Raw genomic sequence first — 19027 nt, 5'->3', positions numbered from 1 at the left:
GCCCGGTCAAGGTACATATGACAATCAATGAACAACTGAAGTGAAGCAGATATGAGTTGATATTTCTTGCTCCCTGACCTTCTCTCTCCTCTCTCTGTAAAATCAATGTGAGTATTTTTAATAGGATTCCTAAAAGATCACTTATATTATCTGAAATAATGTTATTTGAGGAAGAAAACGTTGTATATTAGGGTTTAGATGAACTCTTAAGAAAAGTTGGGTCTGTCATTTAAAATATCGCGTATTCCAGAGCATAATGCTTTAGGAAGTTGAATAGTACTTGGTTTTAAAAACCTTGTGTACTGCTAACTGATTTGGATGAGAGAGGTTTGGTGTAGTCTCCATCTAGAGTGATGATACCAGATGCCCTTTATTTAGGATGTTCTGATGCCGTATATAAGACCACTCTTGGGGTAGCTTTGGCTAAGATATTCCTTTGTCAATGGTATTATCTAATGCTATATTGTTCCATCTGGGACAGTTTTATTTAACTCCTTTCAGCATTTATCTGAGCAGGCTGCAGAAAATGACTGGATATAACCGTGTGTAAAACAATCACATTCACAAATTGAACAATTAATGGTTCCAGAATAACATTTACTCTCAGGAAAGAAGTTTTTTGTTGTTGTTTTGTGTGTGTGTGTGTGGGGGGGGGGGTTGTTGTTGTTTTTTTGTGACAGAGAGAGGGACAGATAAGGACAGACAGGAAGGGAGAGAGATGAGAACCATCAGTTCTTCATTGCAGCTTCTTAGTTGTTCATTGATTGCTTTCTCATATGTGCTGTGACTGGGAGGCTACAGCAGACTAAGTGACCCCTTGCTCAAGGCAGCGACCTTGAGCTGAAGCTGGTGAGCCTTGCTCAAACCAGATGAGCCCACACTCAAGCCGGTGACTTGGGTTCGAACTTGGGTCCTCTGCATCCCAGTCTGACACTCTATCCACTGTGCCACCGCCTGGTCAGGCAGGAAGTTTTAATAATATAATAATATAAACTTACAAGAAAGACTTAAAGAATTCTATGCTATAGGTTTAAACAAACAAAAAGACATTATTTTGTTTACCCCAGTACCAAGTTAAGATACAGACCTGAGAAATTATACAAATGAATTTATATTCTGTAACCACTCTATTGTTTTTAAAGCCCTGCTTTTTGAAAGTAGCAAATGAACAGATAGAAGACACTGGTATTGTCAAAGAAACTGGGCTAAAATAACTCAAAAAATCAAATTTTTTTATTTTTAAAGAGCTGCTTCTAGCTTTCTTTTTCTATCAGTTGAGTACTTGTGATAACTGTTTCGGGAAATGCTGGCCCAATAGCTTTAAGAGCACGATAGGATCCTATGCATGGGAGGGTCTCTGTGTGCCACCTTCTCCCCTGCATGACCTAAAGGCCCCAATTGTAATTGCGATCTTCTAGGTTCATTTGGTGGTAGTGGTGGTGGTGTTTTTTAATGAGATTTTTTAAAATTAATTTATTATTTTTTTAATGAGATTTTTTTTTTTTTTTTTTTTTTTTTTTACAGAAGCAGAGATAGACAGGGACAGACAGACAGGAACGGAGAGAGATGAGAAGCATCAATCATTAGTTTCTCGTTGCGTGTTGCGACTTCTTAGTTGTTCATTGATTGCTTTCTCATATGTGCCTTGACCGTGGGCCTTCAGCAGACCGAGTAACCCCTTGCTGGAGCCCAGCGACCTAGGGTCCAAGCCGGTGAGCTTTTTGCTCAAACCAGATGAGCCTGCGCTCAAGCTGGCGACCTTGGGGTCTCGAACCTGGATCCTTCCGCATCCCAGTCCGACACTCTGTCTACTGCGCCACCGCCTGGTCAGGCTTTAATGAGATTTTTAATGACAACCAAGAGCAGTCCCTCTGTATGTCCTGACACCATTTGTTGGCCTTCCAGCCTCCTCTGACTTCAAGTATCCACAGTATTACTGCTTTTCTTTATTGAACTTCAGGCACTGACAGGGAGAGCTGATGGTGCTTACAGATAGCGTGGATAGCATTTAAACCATAGATTTACATGAATCAGTACAAAAGGAGAAAGGGAGGTTTCTATTGCTAATTAGAAAACACTGGAAGGCAGTCATGCCGCAACATTTTCCTGTTTCCATCAACAACACCTATCAGGGTGTTTGAGATTTATGGAACCCTCAGGCCAGGTTTTCTAAGTATTAGAGAATGTGAATATGACTGATCTCGGAGGGTTGGACAGGGTCAGGGTGGGAAGAAGTTGAAAGATATAAATATTTCATAGTTTGCTTTGGTAAATGAAATTTGGATTGAATCAATATTGGAAATGAAAAGATAATTCTTTTTTTCAAAGACTCCTCCCAAGTCCATTGAATATTTTTATTGCTATATAAAATACTAGGGAATAGTATCCCCTTTCTTCTTTTCCAAACCCCTTTCTCAAAAGCCTGTAACTTGTAATCACGTGGACATATGTTTACAACTCCAGACAAAGTCTGTGGAAATTGGTATGGCCTTCTGTGTCCTGTAGAGGCAGCTCACATTCTTTATTTCAAGAAATACCTTGTTTTTCAGTGGCAGTTATGCAAGAGACTGATAGAGTTACTTACTAGCATAAGCAAGAAATCTATGTCATGATTTGAGATGCAGGATGAAAAGATTGTATAGTCTATTCCTTTGGCCTTTGTAATGGGACATACCTGGTTGCAAACAAACATGGGTATTAAAGCATACAATTTGGCCTGTTATCTTGCACGATTGCAGTTTAAGCTAGCACAGCCCCACAATTCTTTAATAGAATTGGAAATGCAGTAGTAATTTGCTCATTTTATTGTATCCATCCTATTTTTCCCTTTTCTCTTGGCAATTTATAGAATTCAGTTATCAAATTGAAAACCCATCTTAAGCAACTTCAGTGATTACAAGATAAACTGGGGTTATTTCATATTATTTTTCCACATACGGTTTCCATCACTTATATTGTAGGTCTTACAGAGTCTTTAATATTTGTAAGACCATCCTACAAATAGATATAATTTGACTGGTTAGAAAATGTAGAACTGTTTACATGGGAAATGAGGAATTTTCTTGGTTTAACTTACCCTCAGTGAACTGATTTACCTCATTTTCTTAGAAAATGGCTTACTCTAGTATTCACCATGCCAGGAAGTGTACTACTCTGTTTTTATATCATACATAAATGCAGGAATAGAATGTTCTCTCATTCCTATGTAATTTCAATTTTAGTACTATCTTTTGGTTCAAATGAATTGCACTTCAGTAAATTATTTTTTTACAGTATAGTAGCCAATAAATAAGAAAAGTAAAATTTAAATATCAACCTCAAGGCTTGATTTTAGTATATCCTATATATTTACTCTTTTTAAGTATAAAACATAAGATTTAAGACCAGTGGTATTTTTTTTTCTTTTTTTTTTTTTTAAAAGAAAATACTGTGTCATAGCCCTATACCCAGTAATCGAAGACAGTGACATTCAAACCTTTTCATCCCACGGCACATGTAAACGAATGACTAAAATCCTGCAGCACACCAAAAGAATATTGTTTCTTGAAGATCTGACAACAATTATGTCTAATGTTAACTCATTCACACCAGATTTATTGATTTTAGTGAGAGAGGGGAATAGAGGGGAGAGAGAGAGAGAGAGAAAGACAGGAACAATGAGCTGTTCCTGTGTGTGCCCTGACCGGTGATCGAAACGGCAACTTTGATGCACGTCCGACACTCTTCACAGAGTTAACCGGCAAGGGCGGAAGACCAGTGGTATTATTAAAATACTTTTTCAGCTAAGGTAATACCTTATTGTTTATATATATATATTTTTAACCTTGTTTTTGTTTATTGTTCCATAATTGCACAAAAGGGTCTTTTTATTGCTATAGCAACTTGGTTGTAATGTTTGAACTAGATAGAGCTTAACTTGTTATTATTTTATTTATTCATTTTAGAGGAGAGAGAGAAAGAGAGAGAGAGGAAGTGGGGAGGAGCAGGAAGCATCAACTCCCATATGTGCCTTAACCAGGCAAGCCCAGGGTTTCGAACTGGCAACCTCAGTGTTCCAGGTCAACGCTTTATCCACTGCACCACCACAGTTCAGGCCAAACTTAACTTGTTATTAACTTTATCTTTGTCTCTAGAAAAATTGCTCCTCTTTCCTTGGATGAGATTCTGGGAGCAGATCATAATATAGTTTCCCCAAAGAACTTTCTGGTAGGGTCTAATAATAAAAATATCTGTATTGTGGGCCGTGGCTGGTTGGCTCAGTGGTAGAGCATCAGCCCAGTGTGTGGATGTCCTGGGTTTCATTCAGGGTCAGGGCAGGCAGGAGAAACAACCATCTGCTCCACACCTTCCCCTCCTCTTTCTCTCTCTTTTTTTTTTTCTCTCTCCCATCTCCCACAGCCATGGCCCAATTTGTTTGAGAGAGTTGGCCTCAGGCACTGAGGATGGCTCCATGGCCTCTGCCTCAGGCACTAAAAAGAAATATGCCCCAGATAGGCAGAACATAGCCCCCTAGTGGGCTTGCAGGTAGATCCCAGTGCGGGTATGCGGGAGTCTGTTCCTCTGTCTCCTCCCCTCCTCTCACTAAAAAAAAAAAATTTTTTTTTTAATTTGTATTGTGAAACATTCTTTGAATATACCCCTGGAAGAGGAAGACTAGTCTTGTATTTAACTTCATCTGCCTCCTGATTGAATTTTACCTCATTTAAATCAGGCTACCTTCTAAGGAAGTGTTTTGCCTAAAGTCTTTTTTGAAACTGTACATTTTTCATCTGAGTCTTTTTTCTTCCTGTTTAATGAGCCAAATTTGAAGGGTACCATTTACATACAGAGTTTTAAAGTACAAGGGTGGCCTGATGTGTGGTGGCACAGTGGATAAAGCGTTGACCTGGAACCCTGAGGTTGCCGGTTTGAGGCCCTGGGCTTGTCTGGTCAAGGCACATATGGGAGTTAATACTTCCTGCTCCCCCCCCCCCTTCTCTCTCTCTCTTCTCTGTAAAATGAATAAATAAATTTTTTTTTTTTGTATTTTTCTGAAGCTGGAAACGGGGAGAGACAGTCAGACAGACTCCCGCATGTGCCCGACCAGGATCCACCCGGCATGCCCACCAGGGGCGACGCTCTGCCCACCAGGGGGCATCGCTCTGTCGCAACCAGAGCCACTCTAGCACCTGGGGCAGAGGCCAAGGAGCCAATCCCAGTGCCCGAGCCATCTTTGCTCCAATGGAGCCTTGGCTGCGGGAGGGGAAGAGAGAGACAGAGAGGAAGGAGGGGGGGGGTGGAGAAGCAAATGGGCGCCTCTCCTATGTGCCCTGGCCGGGAATCGAACCCGGGTCCCCCACACGCCAGGCCGACGCTCTACCGCTGAGCCAACCGGCCAGGGCCTTATTTTATTTTTTTACAGAGACAGAAAGAGAGTCAGAGAGAGGGATAGATAGGGACAGACAGACAGGAACGGAGAGGGATGAGAAGCATCAATCATTAGTTTTTCGTTGCGACTCCTTAGTTGTTCATTGATTGCTTTCTCATATGTGCCTTGACCGTGGGGGCTACAGCAGACCGAGTAACCCCTTGCTCGAGCCAGCGACCTTAGGTCCAAGCTGGTGAGCTCTGCTCAAACCAGATGAGCCCGCGCTCAAGCTGACCACCTGGGGGTCTTGAACCTGGGCCTTCCGCATCCCAGTTCGACACTCTATCCACTGCGCTACGCCTGGTCAGGCCAGGTTGTTCCATTTTTATTATTAACATAGTACCCTTTCGCTAGTGGGGTTTAAAGAAAGAGAAATGGAGTACGCTGTTAGGAGAGCTACAGGAGTGTCAGGAGTCACTTCACACTCATAAAGTATGCAGTATTGATGTGAAACAAAGACGAAATGACCCAGTGTTGGTTCACCTATTAGTCATGAAAATCTAGGTCACAAAACTTTTTAGCATTTTCTTTGTAAACTGTGTTTGTGGTTGTCAGAGGGAGTGTAGCACATGGCCTTGTTGCCTTGTATACAATGACTACAATGGCACTGAACGTGTGTGAGTCAGACTGAAGGACACTGCTGCAGAAAGGTGGCACAAGCGGCTTCTCCGCACGACCTTGTATAGTGTTACTCAGCCTGAGCCGATTTGAGTTTTGAATAAGACCACTAAAATGATGAGTTGACATTTCATTTTTACTTTGAAATAATTTCATTTTAGACCCTAAATAAGTGGCGAAATGTCATATTGAGTCTGATGGCGACTGTGTTGTACAAATATCACTCATATATTGCTTACAGGGCCCTGAGTCTTTTACACACATTATCATTAATTGTGACAACACAGCCCATCCAAGTACATGGTATTTTCATCTTACAGATAACCAAGGTGTGAAAATGTTAAGTAGCTTGCTTAGTGTCACATAAGAAGTAGGTGGCAGGGCTGAACCCAGGTTTGTCTAAATAAAAGACCTACATTTGTTTTGGTTTTATGCTACCTCTCAAATTATTTAAACATATATTAAGAGTGTAAAATGAGTCTTTTGCCCCCAGCATTTATTTCTTCTTTTTCTTCTTACCCTTTTTTTTTTATGAGGGGTTAAAACATAGTTGAAGGAGAAACAGGACCCAGACCTTTGACTGTTCCTTAAGGGCTAACATAGATTAGATTGATTTTTCTTTCTCATTCATACTCCATCACAGCAGTATGACATCCATATTGATCAAAATAACAACTGGGTAAGTAACTGCTTAATTAAAATCTCATATTTTGCCTGGTTTGAGACAGAAACTTCTAATAATTGACTAAAAGTTAGGTGACATGATTTTCATTTTAGTTTTGAGGAATTGTCAACAATAATTAGCTTGTCCTGTACCCTTCATATGTCCCTGTTTTAAAGTAACATTTTCCAACAAAGTCAAGGTGAAAGAGACAGGTTTTAGGCAGGGAATATTGTAAATATACATTTTAAAGTTTATAAATGAACAATTTATTAAATATCCCTTTTCTCATATGAAACAGTATATATGTATTGGTAGATGAAACATATCCCTTTTTTGGTAATTTTTATATCCAAATAAAATGGCTGTTGTAACTAAATATAAATGACAAGTAAAGGCTAATGTAGGTTTTTAAAGATCAGATTTTATAGCTCAACTCCTTTAATTTTAGTACAAGCTCTAAATTTAGTTAACTCCAACATAGCATAAAAATAAATATGCTAGACATTTTGCTTCTGCAGAGTTTAGGGCATTTTGCCTAAATCGTGAGCTTGCCTTTAATTGTGGGGTCTTATTTCCCTTTCAGATATAGAGGACTTAAAATATGCTGCTTTTGGAACTTACAGTAGCAATTTTGCAGTGAGCACACTTACAAACTATGACTGGTCAGACAGGGATGATGCATCTCAGGGCAGAAAACTCTCTCCATTTGTCTTCTCAGCAGGAAGCAGATCCTCCTCAGCTGCCTCAGTTCTTCGAAAGAAAGAGACTTCATTTGGCAGTTCTGAAAACATCACCATGACACCTCTGTCTAAAGTCGCCACTTTTCCAAGCGAAGATTCTCTTCCAGAGACTACCTTTCCTACTTTTGCCAGTTTTAAAGATGTGATTCCTAAGACCAGTGAGCAAAATGAATATGAAAGCAGGGACTATAAGGATTTCACAAGACAGGACCTGCCTACAACTGAATTTAGCCAAGAGGCCACGTGCCCAAGCCCAGCTTCCAGCGGCACTTCCCATGACACCCCCATAGAATGTTCAGATGACTATGGAGAGTTTCAAAGTGAAAAGCCCAAAATCAGCAAATTTGACTTCTTAGTGGCCAATTCACAAAGCAAAATGAAATCCAGTGAAGAAATGATCAAAAGTGAACTGGCAACCTTTGACCTTTCTGTTCAAGGTGAGTAGCTTTCAACGTAGATTTTTACTGTCATGGTTTTTTCTACTGGGGTGTTAGATGTTCTTTCTTAGAATAAAACATTGGTCCCGCCTGACCTATGGTGGCGCAGTGGATCAAGCGTCCACCTGGAAATGCTGAGGTCGCCGGTTCGAAACCCTGGGCTTGCCTGGTCAAGGCACATATGGGAGTTGATGCTTCCAGCTCCTTCCCCCTTCTCTCTCTCTGTCTCTCTCTCCTCTCTCTCTCTCTCCCTCTCTCTCTCCTCTCTAAAAATGAATAAATAAAATAAAAAAAACAAAAACAAAAAAACAAACAAAAAAAACATTGGTCCCTGGTTTGGCCGGAAATAGATTTTCCAGTATTTGAAAAGAGTGTATTACAAATAGCTATTAAAAAAAAAAAAAAAAAAAAAACAAACCTGACCAGGCGATGGTGCAGTGGATAGAGCATCGGACTGGGATGCGGAGGACCCAGGTTCGAGACCTCGAGGTTGCCAGCTTGAGCGCGGGCTTATCAGGTTTGAGCAAAAAAGCTCACCAGCTTGGACCCAAGATTGCTGGCTTGAGCAAGGGGTTACTCGGTCTGCTGTAGCCCCACGGTCAAGGCACATGAGAGAAAGCAATCAATGAACAACTAAGGTGTCGCAACGAAAAACTGATTATTGATGCTTCTCATCTCTCTCCGTTCCAGTCTGTCTGTCCCTGTCTATCCCTCTCCCTGACTCTCTCTCTCTGGCTCTGTAAAAAAAAAAAAAAAAAAAAAAAAAAAGCCTTGGCTGGTTGGCTCAGCTGTAGAGCATCAGCCCAGCATGTGAAGGTCCTGGGTTTGATTCCTGGTCAGGGCACACAGGAGAAGCACCCATCTACTTCTCCACCCTTCCCCTTCTCCTTTCTCTCTGTCTCTCTCTTCCCCTCTCACAGCCAGGGCTCCATTGGAGCAAAGTTGGCCTGGGCGCTGAGGATGGCTCCATGGCCTCTGCCTCAGGCGCTAGAATGGCTCCGGTTGTAGCAGATCGACGCCCCAGATGGGCTGAGCATCGCCCCCTGGTGGACATGCCGGGTGGATCCTGGTCCGGTGCACGCAGGAGTCTGTCTGTCTGCCTCACCTGCTTCTCACTTCAGAAAAATACAAAAGAGAGGGGAAATAAAAGGTTTTCTTGAGACTGAAGTCAAACCTCAGATAACTGCTTTTTGGCTAAACACACATTCTGTTGTTCATTAGCATGTTTGGTTAGCAGTGTGTTGAGTTAAAAGTACCAGAGAAATGAATTTGATCCACTTGTGGGCAAGTTAGCTCTGCTCTTATTTCCTGGCTATGTCCTGTATCTTTTAAGCCAGAGACTGCAATGTGGTAGCTGTAGATCTGGATCCAGTCTGCAGAGCTGTTTTATTGACCCACAAAGAAGAGTTTTTAAATGTGTGAAGCAGCCTGACCAGGCAGTGGTGCAGTGGATAGAGCTTCAGCCTGGGTTGCTAAGGACACAAGTTCAAAACCCCAATGTGGCTGGCTTGAGTACAGGCTCACCAGCTTGAGCAAAGGGTTACTGGCTTGAGTGTGGAATCATAGACATGACCCCATGGTCACTGGCTTGAAGTCCAAGGATGCTGGCTTGAAACTTAAGGTTGCTGGCTTGAGCAAGGAGGGGGCTCAGCTGCAGCACCCTGGTCAAAGCACATATGAGAAAGCAATCAATGAACAACTAAGCTGCCACAACTATGAGTTGATGCTTCTCATCTCTCTCCCTTCCTGTCTGTCTGTCCCTGTCAAAAAAAAAAATGTGTGTGTGAAGCAGATACCAATACATAAAAATCATGGGGTTTCACAATCTGAATTTCTAGCTTTTCTTAAAAAGTAGTATCTGGCCACACTAGGCCTGCATTGCCAGCTCTTGACAATCATATGGAGCTGAGTAGCAATGTCCCCTCTAATCAGTGGGGTGTGTTCTCCCTAGTGTCACAGCCCCCAGCACTCCAGTCTCCACCTGACTGACTGTAGTCATCTGCTTCACTTACCTGCTCTCTGAAGGCATCTGAGCTTGCCCCTTCTGCTCTAAGCCCAGCTTGACAGAGGGGATCGCTGATTTCCATTAGATTGAGAGAGTGTGCAAGAGATGGGTGCAGAACCATAACTAAGGACTGGTAAATCAGCATAGCTCTTATGCACTGATATTTAGAAAGACTTTTCAGTCCTCTGTATTCCAGTGACTCTGCACTTAGAATTATGTAAGAATTATGTTATTTCGGGGAAGAGTAGTAGAGAAAATGAAAGGCAGGGAAACCAAGCAAAAGAGAACAATGGAAAGGATTCAGCATGTAGCTTGCCAGACAGAACAAATGAGGATGGTGTTTCTGAACGCCTCATGACCTAAACATCAACATAAACATCTTGTCACATTGGCAAGAGCCCCTGCTTGAACTAAGCTGAGTAATCCAGGCATCTAACCGTGCCATCCACTTCTCCCAGGATCACACAAGAGGAGCTTGAGCCTTGGTGATAAAGAAATAAGCCGTTCTTCTCCATCTCTGGCTTTGGAGCAGCCTTTCCGAGACCGCTCCAACACTCTGAGTGAGAGGCCTGCGCTGCCTGTCATCCGTGACAAGTACAAAGACCTGACAGGCGAGGTGGAGGTGAGCAGGTGGTTTCCCACAAGGGCCAGGTGAAGGGCCAGCTGAGCCCAGAGGACCCTGAGGAAGAATGCCTGCAGCTTTCGCATGTGACAGGAGGGGCAGAGAGTCACAAGGCACCAGATATAAAATATGTAATTAAAGTGAGAGAATCGCGACAACACTGGATGAAAATACGTTCTCTATTTCCTCCACTGAAAAGTAGTTAGTGATCTTAAAATCGAAATTATTTATGGGACTTCACAAGGAGGAATGTGTTTAAGGGAATACTTTTTGAGCACTCAGACTTTATCATTTTAGTAAATGGTAGAACATTAGAAATGGAGAAGAAAGGGAAAATGTTATGAATCTTCTGTTTATAGTTGCTTATCTTAGTCCCATGCTGCTTCCTCGGAGGGCCAACACTTAACCGTTCTCCTACCCCTGTTATGCACACGCATGTATGCATGCACATGGGCACACACATGGTGGCTGGCTTGATATGGCCTCTTGTACTAGGCACCTGTGTGAAGAGTACCTTTGAAGTTTATGCCATTACTAGAATAAATAAGGCGACATTTGCAGAGGGAAGCAGCTACAAAACATTTCCCTCAGATCTACAAGTTATGTGCTTGGAAGTTACATTTATTAGAAATTTTAAAAAGTCATTAATGGGGCCTGACCCGGTGGTGGCGCAGTAGTTAGAGCTTCAGCTTGGGATGCTGGGGTCTCAGGTTCGAAACCCCAAGATTGCCAGCTTGAGCATGGGATCATGATCCAGGGGTCACTGGCTCAGCTGGAGTCCCCTGGTCAAGGCACATATGAGAAACAATCAGTGAACAACTAAGGTGCCGCAACTATGAATTGATGCTTCTCATTTCTCTCCCTTCCTGTCTTTCTCTATAAAAAACAATTATTAATGCATTCATAAGATAAACTGTGCTTGAACTGTAGTGATTTTAATAAAAAGGAAAGTCTTCCAGTGCCCTTTGATTTGACAGTTATAAATAGAGGATTCCAGACTTTCCCTTTTAACCCAGTTCTTTTTATAAAATTCACAGGAGAATGAGAGATATGCATATGAATGGCAGAGGTGCCTGGGGAGTGCCCTGGATGTGAGTATGTTACCTTTACAATGTTCACCTGTATGTCAGTGCTGCCTTGTGTCACTTCCCCTTCTCCTTAGTTCATCTGAACAGACAGGTGAAATCGAAGTGAGCCCACCCTCGAAGGCCTGTGCATATGAAGCTCTGTAGAAAGTCATACGTCTTAAGTGAGGCTTCTTTTCCAATAGCAGACACTGTCTCATTTGTCATTTGTGCCCTTGTCTGTCACTTTGTTTAAGAAATAACAAAACAAGCCTGGCCAGGCATGGCGCAGTGTATGGAGCGTTGGACTGGGACGCAGAGGACCCAGCTTTGAAATCCCAAGGTTGCTGGTTTGAGCACAGGCTCATCCAGCTAGAGCATGGGCTCTCTAGCTTGAGTGCAGGGTTGCTGGCTTGAGCGTGGGATCACAGATATGACCCCATGGTCGCTGGCTTGAGCCCAAAGGTCTCTGGCTTGAGCAAGCGGTCACCCATTCTGCTATAGTCTCCCCCCCCCCTCCGGTCAAGGCCCATATGAGAAAGAAGTCAGTGAACAACTAAGGTGCCCCATTAAAGAACTCAAGCTTTTCATCTCTCTCCCTTCCTGTCTGTCTGTCCCTATCTGCCTGTCTCTCTTTCTCTTTGTCTCTGTCAAAAAAATAAATAACAAAATGATGTCATGAATGCTGCCTGAATTAAACTAAAATTTAAGCAATGGAACTTCTTTCAGAGAAATGGAGGGTTTTTTCTTCAAGGTTAAAATTAAATCCTCATTTGTTTCAGCCTAGTCATGTACATGCATCAGTTAGTCATGCTTTTTCACACCTCCTGGCCTCTTCCTTTTGGGTTTTCTACTAATAGTAAATTGATTTGCTGTGACTCTTCTTGATTATGTAAGGTGATGTGATTTCATTTCTTATAGGTCATTAAGAAAGCAAATGATACCTTAAATGGAATCAGTAGTAGTTCCGTGTGCACAGAAGTAATTCAGTCAGCTCAAGGCATGGAATATTTATTAGGTATGTTTTATATTTTACTTATTCAAAATCATGACACTGTGAGATAGTTTTGGTTTTCCCTTAAGTAGTTTAATCTGGGTTTCTCAAGTTACATGACTTTACTAAATAGCATCTGCTTTTGTAGATAAGACACTTACTTAAGTCATAGGCAGAAACAATTGACTGTTTGACTTAAGGTCTCTAAGTTTCCCAGTACCTGTTTTAACATAACAGCAACAATGTAAAATTACATCTGTGCCCCTGGTTTATCAAAGAGTCTCAATTAGATGAGACATTGAAATGAAATCCTTGGGTCTCTAGTCATTGCCTTACCATGGTCTATCCATTCTTCCTCTCTATCCCTTAACACAGATTCTGTATCACAGATTCTGTAGCTTTCTAGCTACCTTCAGTGTAAACAGCCCAGTCCAACTTGAAACCCCAATCTCTGTCCATCTTGGTGTTTCCCCCTCACCCCATGCTCAGGCCTGGCCTGTGCTGGAGCCACGGACACTGGAACCTAGTCTTTTTCAGATCTTCATTCAAATGTCACATTCTTAGTGAGGTCTTCCCAGGCCCCCCTTACTCAACTATATCCCCTCTCCCCAGCCAGGCACTTCTTGTCTCTTTCCCTGCCTGCTTTTCTCCCTGGCCTTATCACCGTTTTATCACCTTTAATATCTTATATATTTTACTTATTTCTTTTTTATTATCTGTTTCCCTCCACTAGAAGGAACCTCCCAGAGAGGAGGGATTGTGGCCTGTTTTGTTTATTGCTATGTCTTCAGTAGCTAGATTAGTGCCTGGCACATAGTGTTCACTAAAAAATATTTCTGGGTGAGTGGATAGTGAAGGCATATGGTCTCTGCTCCTGCCACCTGACTCGAGTTCCATTTTCCCACCCATACTGGCACAATCTGCTGCATAAACAGATGTCTGTTCTTCTAGTAGGTTTCCTAGTATCTATCTATTGAATATGAAAAGTTGTCTTAGGAGCTCCCTCCCTTGGCTTAGGGTGGGCAATAATTCCTGCCCTTCCCCTGGGAAAGGAAGAGGAGAAGCCGTCAGGCTATCCAGGGCTGATGAAGCCCACCCTGAAGAGCCCCGGAGTTCTCAGTCCTCTCTTCAGGGGCTGTGGTGAGGGCTGGGATGTGACTGGTGGCCGTCCTCTGAATGTAGAAGTACTTGGCACCTATCATCCTTACTTGAAGAGTCCAGCCACAATTCAGAGATGACAGGAAAAGAACTGTTCTGAGTCCTTTTAAATGTATAAAAGATACATGAAGCTGCAGACTGTGAACCATTGGGCATTCAAAGAAGTGAGTTATTTCTTAATTACTTTGTGATGATACTGACGTTCAGATTCTTTTGAACTTTTAATATTCCCATTTTCAGTGAGTTTAATGGCATTTCCCATAGTCAAACAGATGGACTCATAAAAAAGTGAGAAAAAGTAATAGCTAATACTTGCAGAATGCCTCCTGATCTGTAGGCAGTTTTACAGTATTAACCCATTTAATCCCCTCAACCATCCTTTGAAAGAGGTACTGTTATTAACCTAATTTTGCAGATGAGGAAATTGAGGCACAGACAAGTTATGTGACTTGCCCAAGGTTACACAGCAAGTAAGCGACAGAGCTGGAATTTGAACTCCCGTATTGTAGCTCTAAGTTTACCCTCTTCCCAGTCAGTTCTACTGACACATTGAGAGGTGGTTGGTCCCACGGAATAGCACGTTTACCTATGTCCAGATACAGTCCTTATTTCCAACTAAGAGACCAACAAGCAGTGATGCTGTCTTGTCTACTTATCTCTCCTCTTCCAGCACCTAACTCTACCCCTTCCCCTGCCAGGTGTGGTGGAAGTGTACAGGGTGACCAAGCGTGTGGAGCTGGGGATCAGAGCCACTGCAGTGTGCAGTGAGAAACTCCAGCAGTTGCTTAAGGACATTGATAAAGTCTGGAATAACCTAATCGGCTTCATGTCACTTGCTACACTCACGGTAAGCCCATTGGACACAGTAAGCAGAATCTTGGTTCCTTAACATTTACTTAAACTGGAATTTTTACTAGCAAAGTTTTATATTCTCCTTCCCTTTTATATATGCCCTTTATCCATGGACTCAAACCCCCTTTTGTGGTAGAAGCCTGTCTCCTCCTCTAGGTACAGACTACGGGAATTCAGAGGTAAAAATCATGTGTCAGTGAGACAAGTGAATTGTTGCCCAAGGTTTATCTCAAGGATATGGGTTGAAGTTTAGTAGGTTTGGAACAAGAAGGACTCAGTCCTGGAAAACAAAACCAATCCATCTCTGCCATCCATCTCTGAAAAGAGACAGGACTGTTATTCTCCTGGCCTCCAGTCAATTAAAAACCCACACAGGCTCTTTGATTCCTCTATTAATAGACCTCAGTATAATATAAATTCTTTTGTGCTTCTTGTCAAGGTGAAATTAGTGGTGAACTTCAGAGTGCTTACTTCCTGTTGCTGTCACATGTCAGGAGAACTGTTTATTTTTAATAATGGTAGCATTTCTGTCCTCTTGCCAGTCTGCACAGTGCTTTAGAGACAGAATCTTCAGCATGACTATCAGTTGAGAGAAGGTGCCTGTGGTTGGTAGAAGAATGCTCTCCCCCCCCCCAAAGTGTCCACACTCTAGTCCCTGAAATTTGTGAATTTGGTACCTTACAGGAAAAGCTACTTTCTAATCTAAGGTGATTAAATTAAGGATCTTCAGAGAGGGAACTTATCCTGGATAATGCAGGTGGACCCAGTGTTATCAAGGATCCTTATAAGAGGGAAGCAGGTGAGAATGAGGGAAGTGATATGACAATTGAAACAGAGAAAGAGCCTGACCAGGCGGTGGCACCGTGGCTAGAGCATCAGACTGGGACACAGAGGACCCAGGTTCGAACCTTAAGGTCGCCGGTTTGAAGCCCAAGATTGCTGGCTTAAGTCTAAGGTTGCTGGCTTGAGCAAGGGGTCACTCACTCTGCTGTAGCCCCCAGGTCAAGGCACATAGGAGAAAGCAATCATTAAACAACTAAGGAGCTGCAATGTAAAATTGATGCTTCTCATCTCTCTCTGTCCCTATCTGTCCCTCTCTGTCTCTCTCTCTGTGTGTGTCTGTCAGGAATAACAAACAAACAAACAAAAAAACCAACAAAACAGAAAGAGCCTGACCTGTGGTGGCACAGTGGATAAAGCATTGACCTGGAATATTTAAGACACTGGTTTGAACCCTTTCCTGGTCAAGGCATATATGAGAGTTGATGCTTCCTGTTCCTCCCCTCTTCTATCTCTCTGTTTCTGAAGTGAGAAGTAGGGAGGCAGAGAGACAGACACCTGCAAGTACCCAACCAGGATCCACTGCCCATCTAGGGCATTGCTCTGTTGCAACCAGAGCCATTCTAATGCCTGAGGTGGAGGCCATGGAGCCATCCTCGGTGCCCCAGCCAACTTTGCTCCAGTGGAGCCTTGGCTGCAGGGGGGAAGAGAGAGATACAGAGAAAGGATAGAGGGAAGGGTAGAGAAGTTAAATGGGTGCTTCTCCTGTGTGCCCTGACCAGGAATCGAACCTGGGACATCCACACACCGGGTCGATGCTCTACCGCTAAGCCAAACTGCCGGGGCCTCTATTGCTCTTGCTCTCTTTCTTCTCTAAAAATGAATAAGTAAAATCTTTAAAAAAACAAACAAACAGGGGGGTAGGGGGAGGGATGGAGGGAGGGGGGAGGGGGAGGGGTACAAGGAAAACTGGATAGAGGGTGACGGAGGACGATCTCTCTTTGGATGATGGGTATGCAACAGAACTAAATGACAAAATAACCTGGAAATGTTTTCTTTGAATATATGTACCCTGATTTATTGATGTCACCCCATTTAAATAAAAATTTATTTACTTAAAAAAAAAAACAGAGAAAGAAAGATTGGCAAGTGCTATGCTGTTGTCTTTGAAGATGAAAGATGGAACCATGTTCTAGGGAATATGCACGCAGGCTCTAAAAATTGGAACAGGCAGAGAAATACATAGATTCTTCCTTAGAATGTCCAGATGGAATGCAGCATAGCTGACCCATTTTTGAATTCTGACCTTCAGAACTGTTAAGAGAATAAATTTATGTTGTTTTAAGTGATGAGATTTGTACTAATTTATTTTATTTTTTTATTTTATTTTCTGAAGCTGGAAACGGGGAGAGACAGTCAGACAGACTCCCGCATGCGCCCGACCGGGATCCACCCGGCACGCCCACCAGGGGGCGATGCTCTGCCCCTCCGGGGCGTCGCTCTGTTGCGACCAGAGCCACTCCAGCGCCTGGGGCAGAGGCCAAGGAGCCATCCCCAGCACCCGGACCATCTTCGCTCCAATGGAGCCTCGGCTGCGGGAGGGGAAGAGAGAGACAGAGAGGAAGGAGAGGGGGAGGGGTGGAGAAGCCGATGGGCGTTTCTCCTGTGTGCCCTGGTCGGGAATCGAACCCGGGACTTCTGCACGCCAGGCCGACGCTCTACCTACTGTGTACTAATTTATTATAGTAGCAATAGGGCAGTGGTTCTCAACCTTTCTAATGCCGTGACCCCGCAATACAGTTCCTCATGTTGCGGTGACCCCAAACCAAAAAATAATTTTGGTGGCTACTTCATAACTGTAATTTTGCTACAGTTATGATTCGGAATGTAAATACCTGATATGTATTTTGTATTTTCCGATGGCTTTAGGCGACCCCGCTGGGGTCGTGACCCACAGGTTGAGAACCACTGCAATAGGGAAAATTACATAAAACATTGTAGCCAAGAATAGTCACACTAACCCAAATCAAAAGTCTGTAATTGCTTGTGGAACCTATGTCTAGATCACTCTTTTTTATTTATTTATTTTTTACAGAAACAGAGAGTCAGAGAGAGGGATAGACAGGGATAGACAGACAGGAACGGAGAGATAAGAAGCATCAATCATTAGTTTTTCGTTGCGCATTGCGACACCTTAGTTGTTCATTGATTGCTTTCTCATATGTGCCTTGACTGTGGACCTTCAGCAGACCGAGTAACCCCTTGCTCTAGCCAGCGACCTTGGGTCCAAGCTGGTGAGCTTTTGCTCATAGATCACTCTTTATATCAGTTATATTAGGCTAGATTATGCTACAAACCAGACTGCTTCTCCCATCTTAGCGATGTAAAATAACAAAGCTTTATTTCTTGCTCCTGCTAAATGCCCTTCTCAAGTTGGAGGGATCTCTGTGCTATGTCCTTCTCACTCAGGGACCTGGGCTGATAGAGCCTCCACCCCATGGAATATAGTTGGTCACAATGGGAGGGTCAGGGAACACCAGAAACAGCACATTGTCCTAAACGTTTCCTCTCAGAAGGTTCATACGTGACATAGGCCCACATATGGCAAGTTGCACGGCCATGCCTAATTTAAGGGAAGGAGAATGAAAAGATTGGTGAAGAACAGTAATTACTACCAAAATCATCTTCTTACTAATGATGTTTTTGGACATCCTTTTAGTAGTTTATTATTGGCTAACATTCTCGATTATATATCCCAATCTGGTTCTGGGACTTGTCAGTGTATAATTATTTTTTACCTTACTAAATGCATGAAGTACTTCCCAATTAAAGTAAATGATGTTTAATTTAAGGTGGCCTGTAGAGGGCATACTTTCTTTTTTTTTTTTTTTGCATTTTTCCAAAGCTGGAAACGGGGAGGCAGTCAGACTCCCGCATGCGCCCGACTGGGATCCACCCGGCATGCCCACCAGGGGGCGATGCTCTGCCCCTCTGGGGCGTCGCTCTGTTGCATCCAGAGCCATCCTCAGCGCCCGGGCCATCTTTGCTCCAATGGAGCCTTGGCTGCGGGAGGAGAGGGGGAGGGGTGGAGAAGCAGATGGGCGCTTCTCCTGTGTGCCCTGGCCGGGAATCAAACCCGGGACTCCTGCACGCCAGGCCGACGCTCTACCACTGAGCCAACCAGCCAGGGCGAGGGCATACTTTCTTATAGAATTACGGCCATTGATGGGTGTCACGCAATTACTGTGTACTACAGCAATCTCCCTGCTTATAGATGTGTATTATAAAGGCTAATTTTATCATTTGAAAGATTAACTTAACCACAGGTAATTTATGCAGAACATTATAATTGTGTGTGTGTGTGTGTGGCAGAGACAGAGGGGGGGGGGACAGATAGGGACAGATAGGAAGGGAGAGAGATGAGAAACATCAATTCTTTGTTGTGGCTCCTTAGTTGTTCACTGATTGATTTCTCATATGTGCCTTGACCAGGGGCTACAGCAGACCAAGTGACCCCTTGCTTGAGCCAGCGACCTTGGGCTCAAGCTGGTGAGCCTTGCTCAAACCAGATGAGCTCGTGCTCAAGCTGGCGACCTCGGGGTCTCGAACCTGGGTCCTCCACATCCCAGTCTGACGCTCTATCCACTGCGCCACCACCTGGTCAGGCCAGAACATTATAATTTTCA

The 19027-nt window shown here is 43.2% G+C and overlaps 1 protein-coding gene across 14 annotated transcripts in view; it reads left to right on the top strand.

Annotated features, from left to right (window-relative positions):
• SYNRG (synergin gamma) overlaps positions 1-19027 on the top strand; it is an 82135-nt gene that overhangs the window by 58195 nt on the left and 4913 nt on the right. For 9 of the 14 annotated variants that reach the window (XM_066363250.1, XM_066363241.1, XM_066363246.1 and 6 more), the window contains 5 exons: positions 7273-7866; positions 10330-10493; positions 11531-11584; positions 12479-12575; positions 14408-14556. In XM_066363250.1, coding sequence (XP_066219347.1) covers positions 7273-7866; positions 10330-10493; positions 11531-11584; positions 12479-12575; positions 14408-14556 — 1058 coding nt within the window. The remainder of the gene's footprint in view (positions 1-7272; positions 7867-10329; positions 10494-11530; positions 11585-12478; positions 12576-14407; positions 14557-19027) is intronic. The other 5 variants (XM_066363253.1, XM_066363254.1, XM_066363244.1 and 2 more) reach the window with 3 other exon arrangements.

Source organism: Saccopteryx leptura, chromosome 2 (genome assembly GCF_036850995.1).
Source record: "Saccopteryx leptura isolate mSacLep1 chromosome 2, mSacLep1_pri_phased_curated, whole genome shotgun sequence".
NCBI lineage: Eukaryota > Metazoa > Chordata > Mammalia > Chiroptera > Emballonuridae > Saccopteryx > Saccopteryx leptura.
Note: the sequence above shows the minus strand (reverse complement) of the source record. Positions and strands in the feature narration are given on the sequence as shown.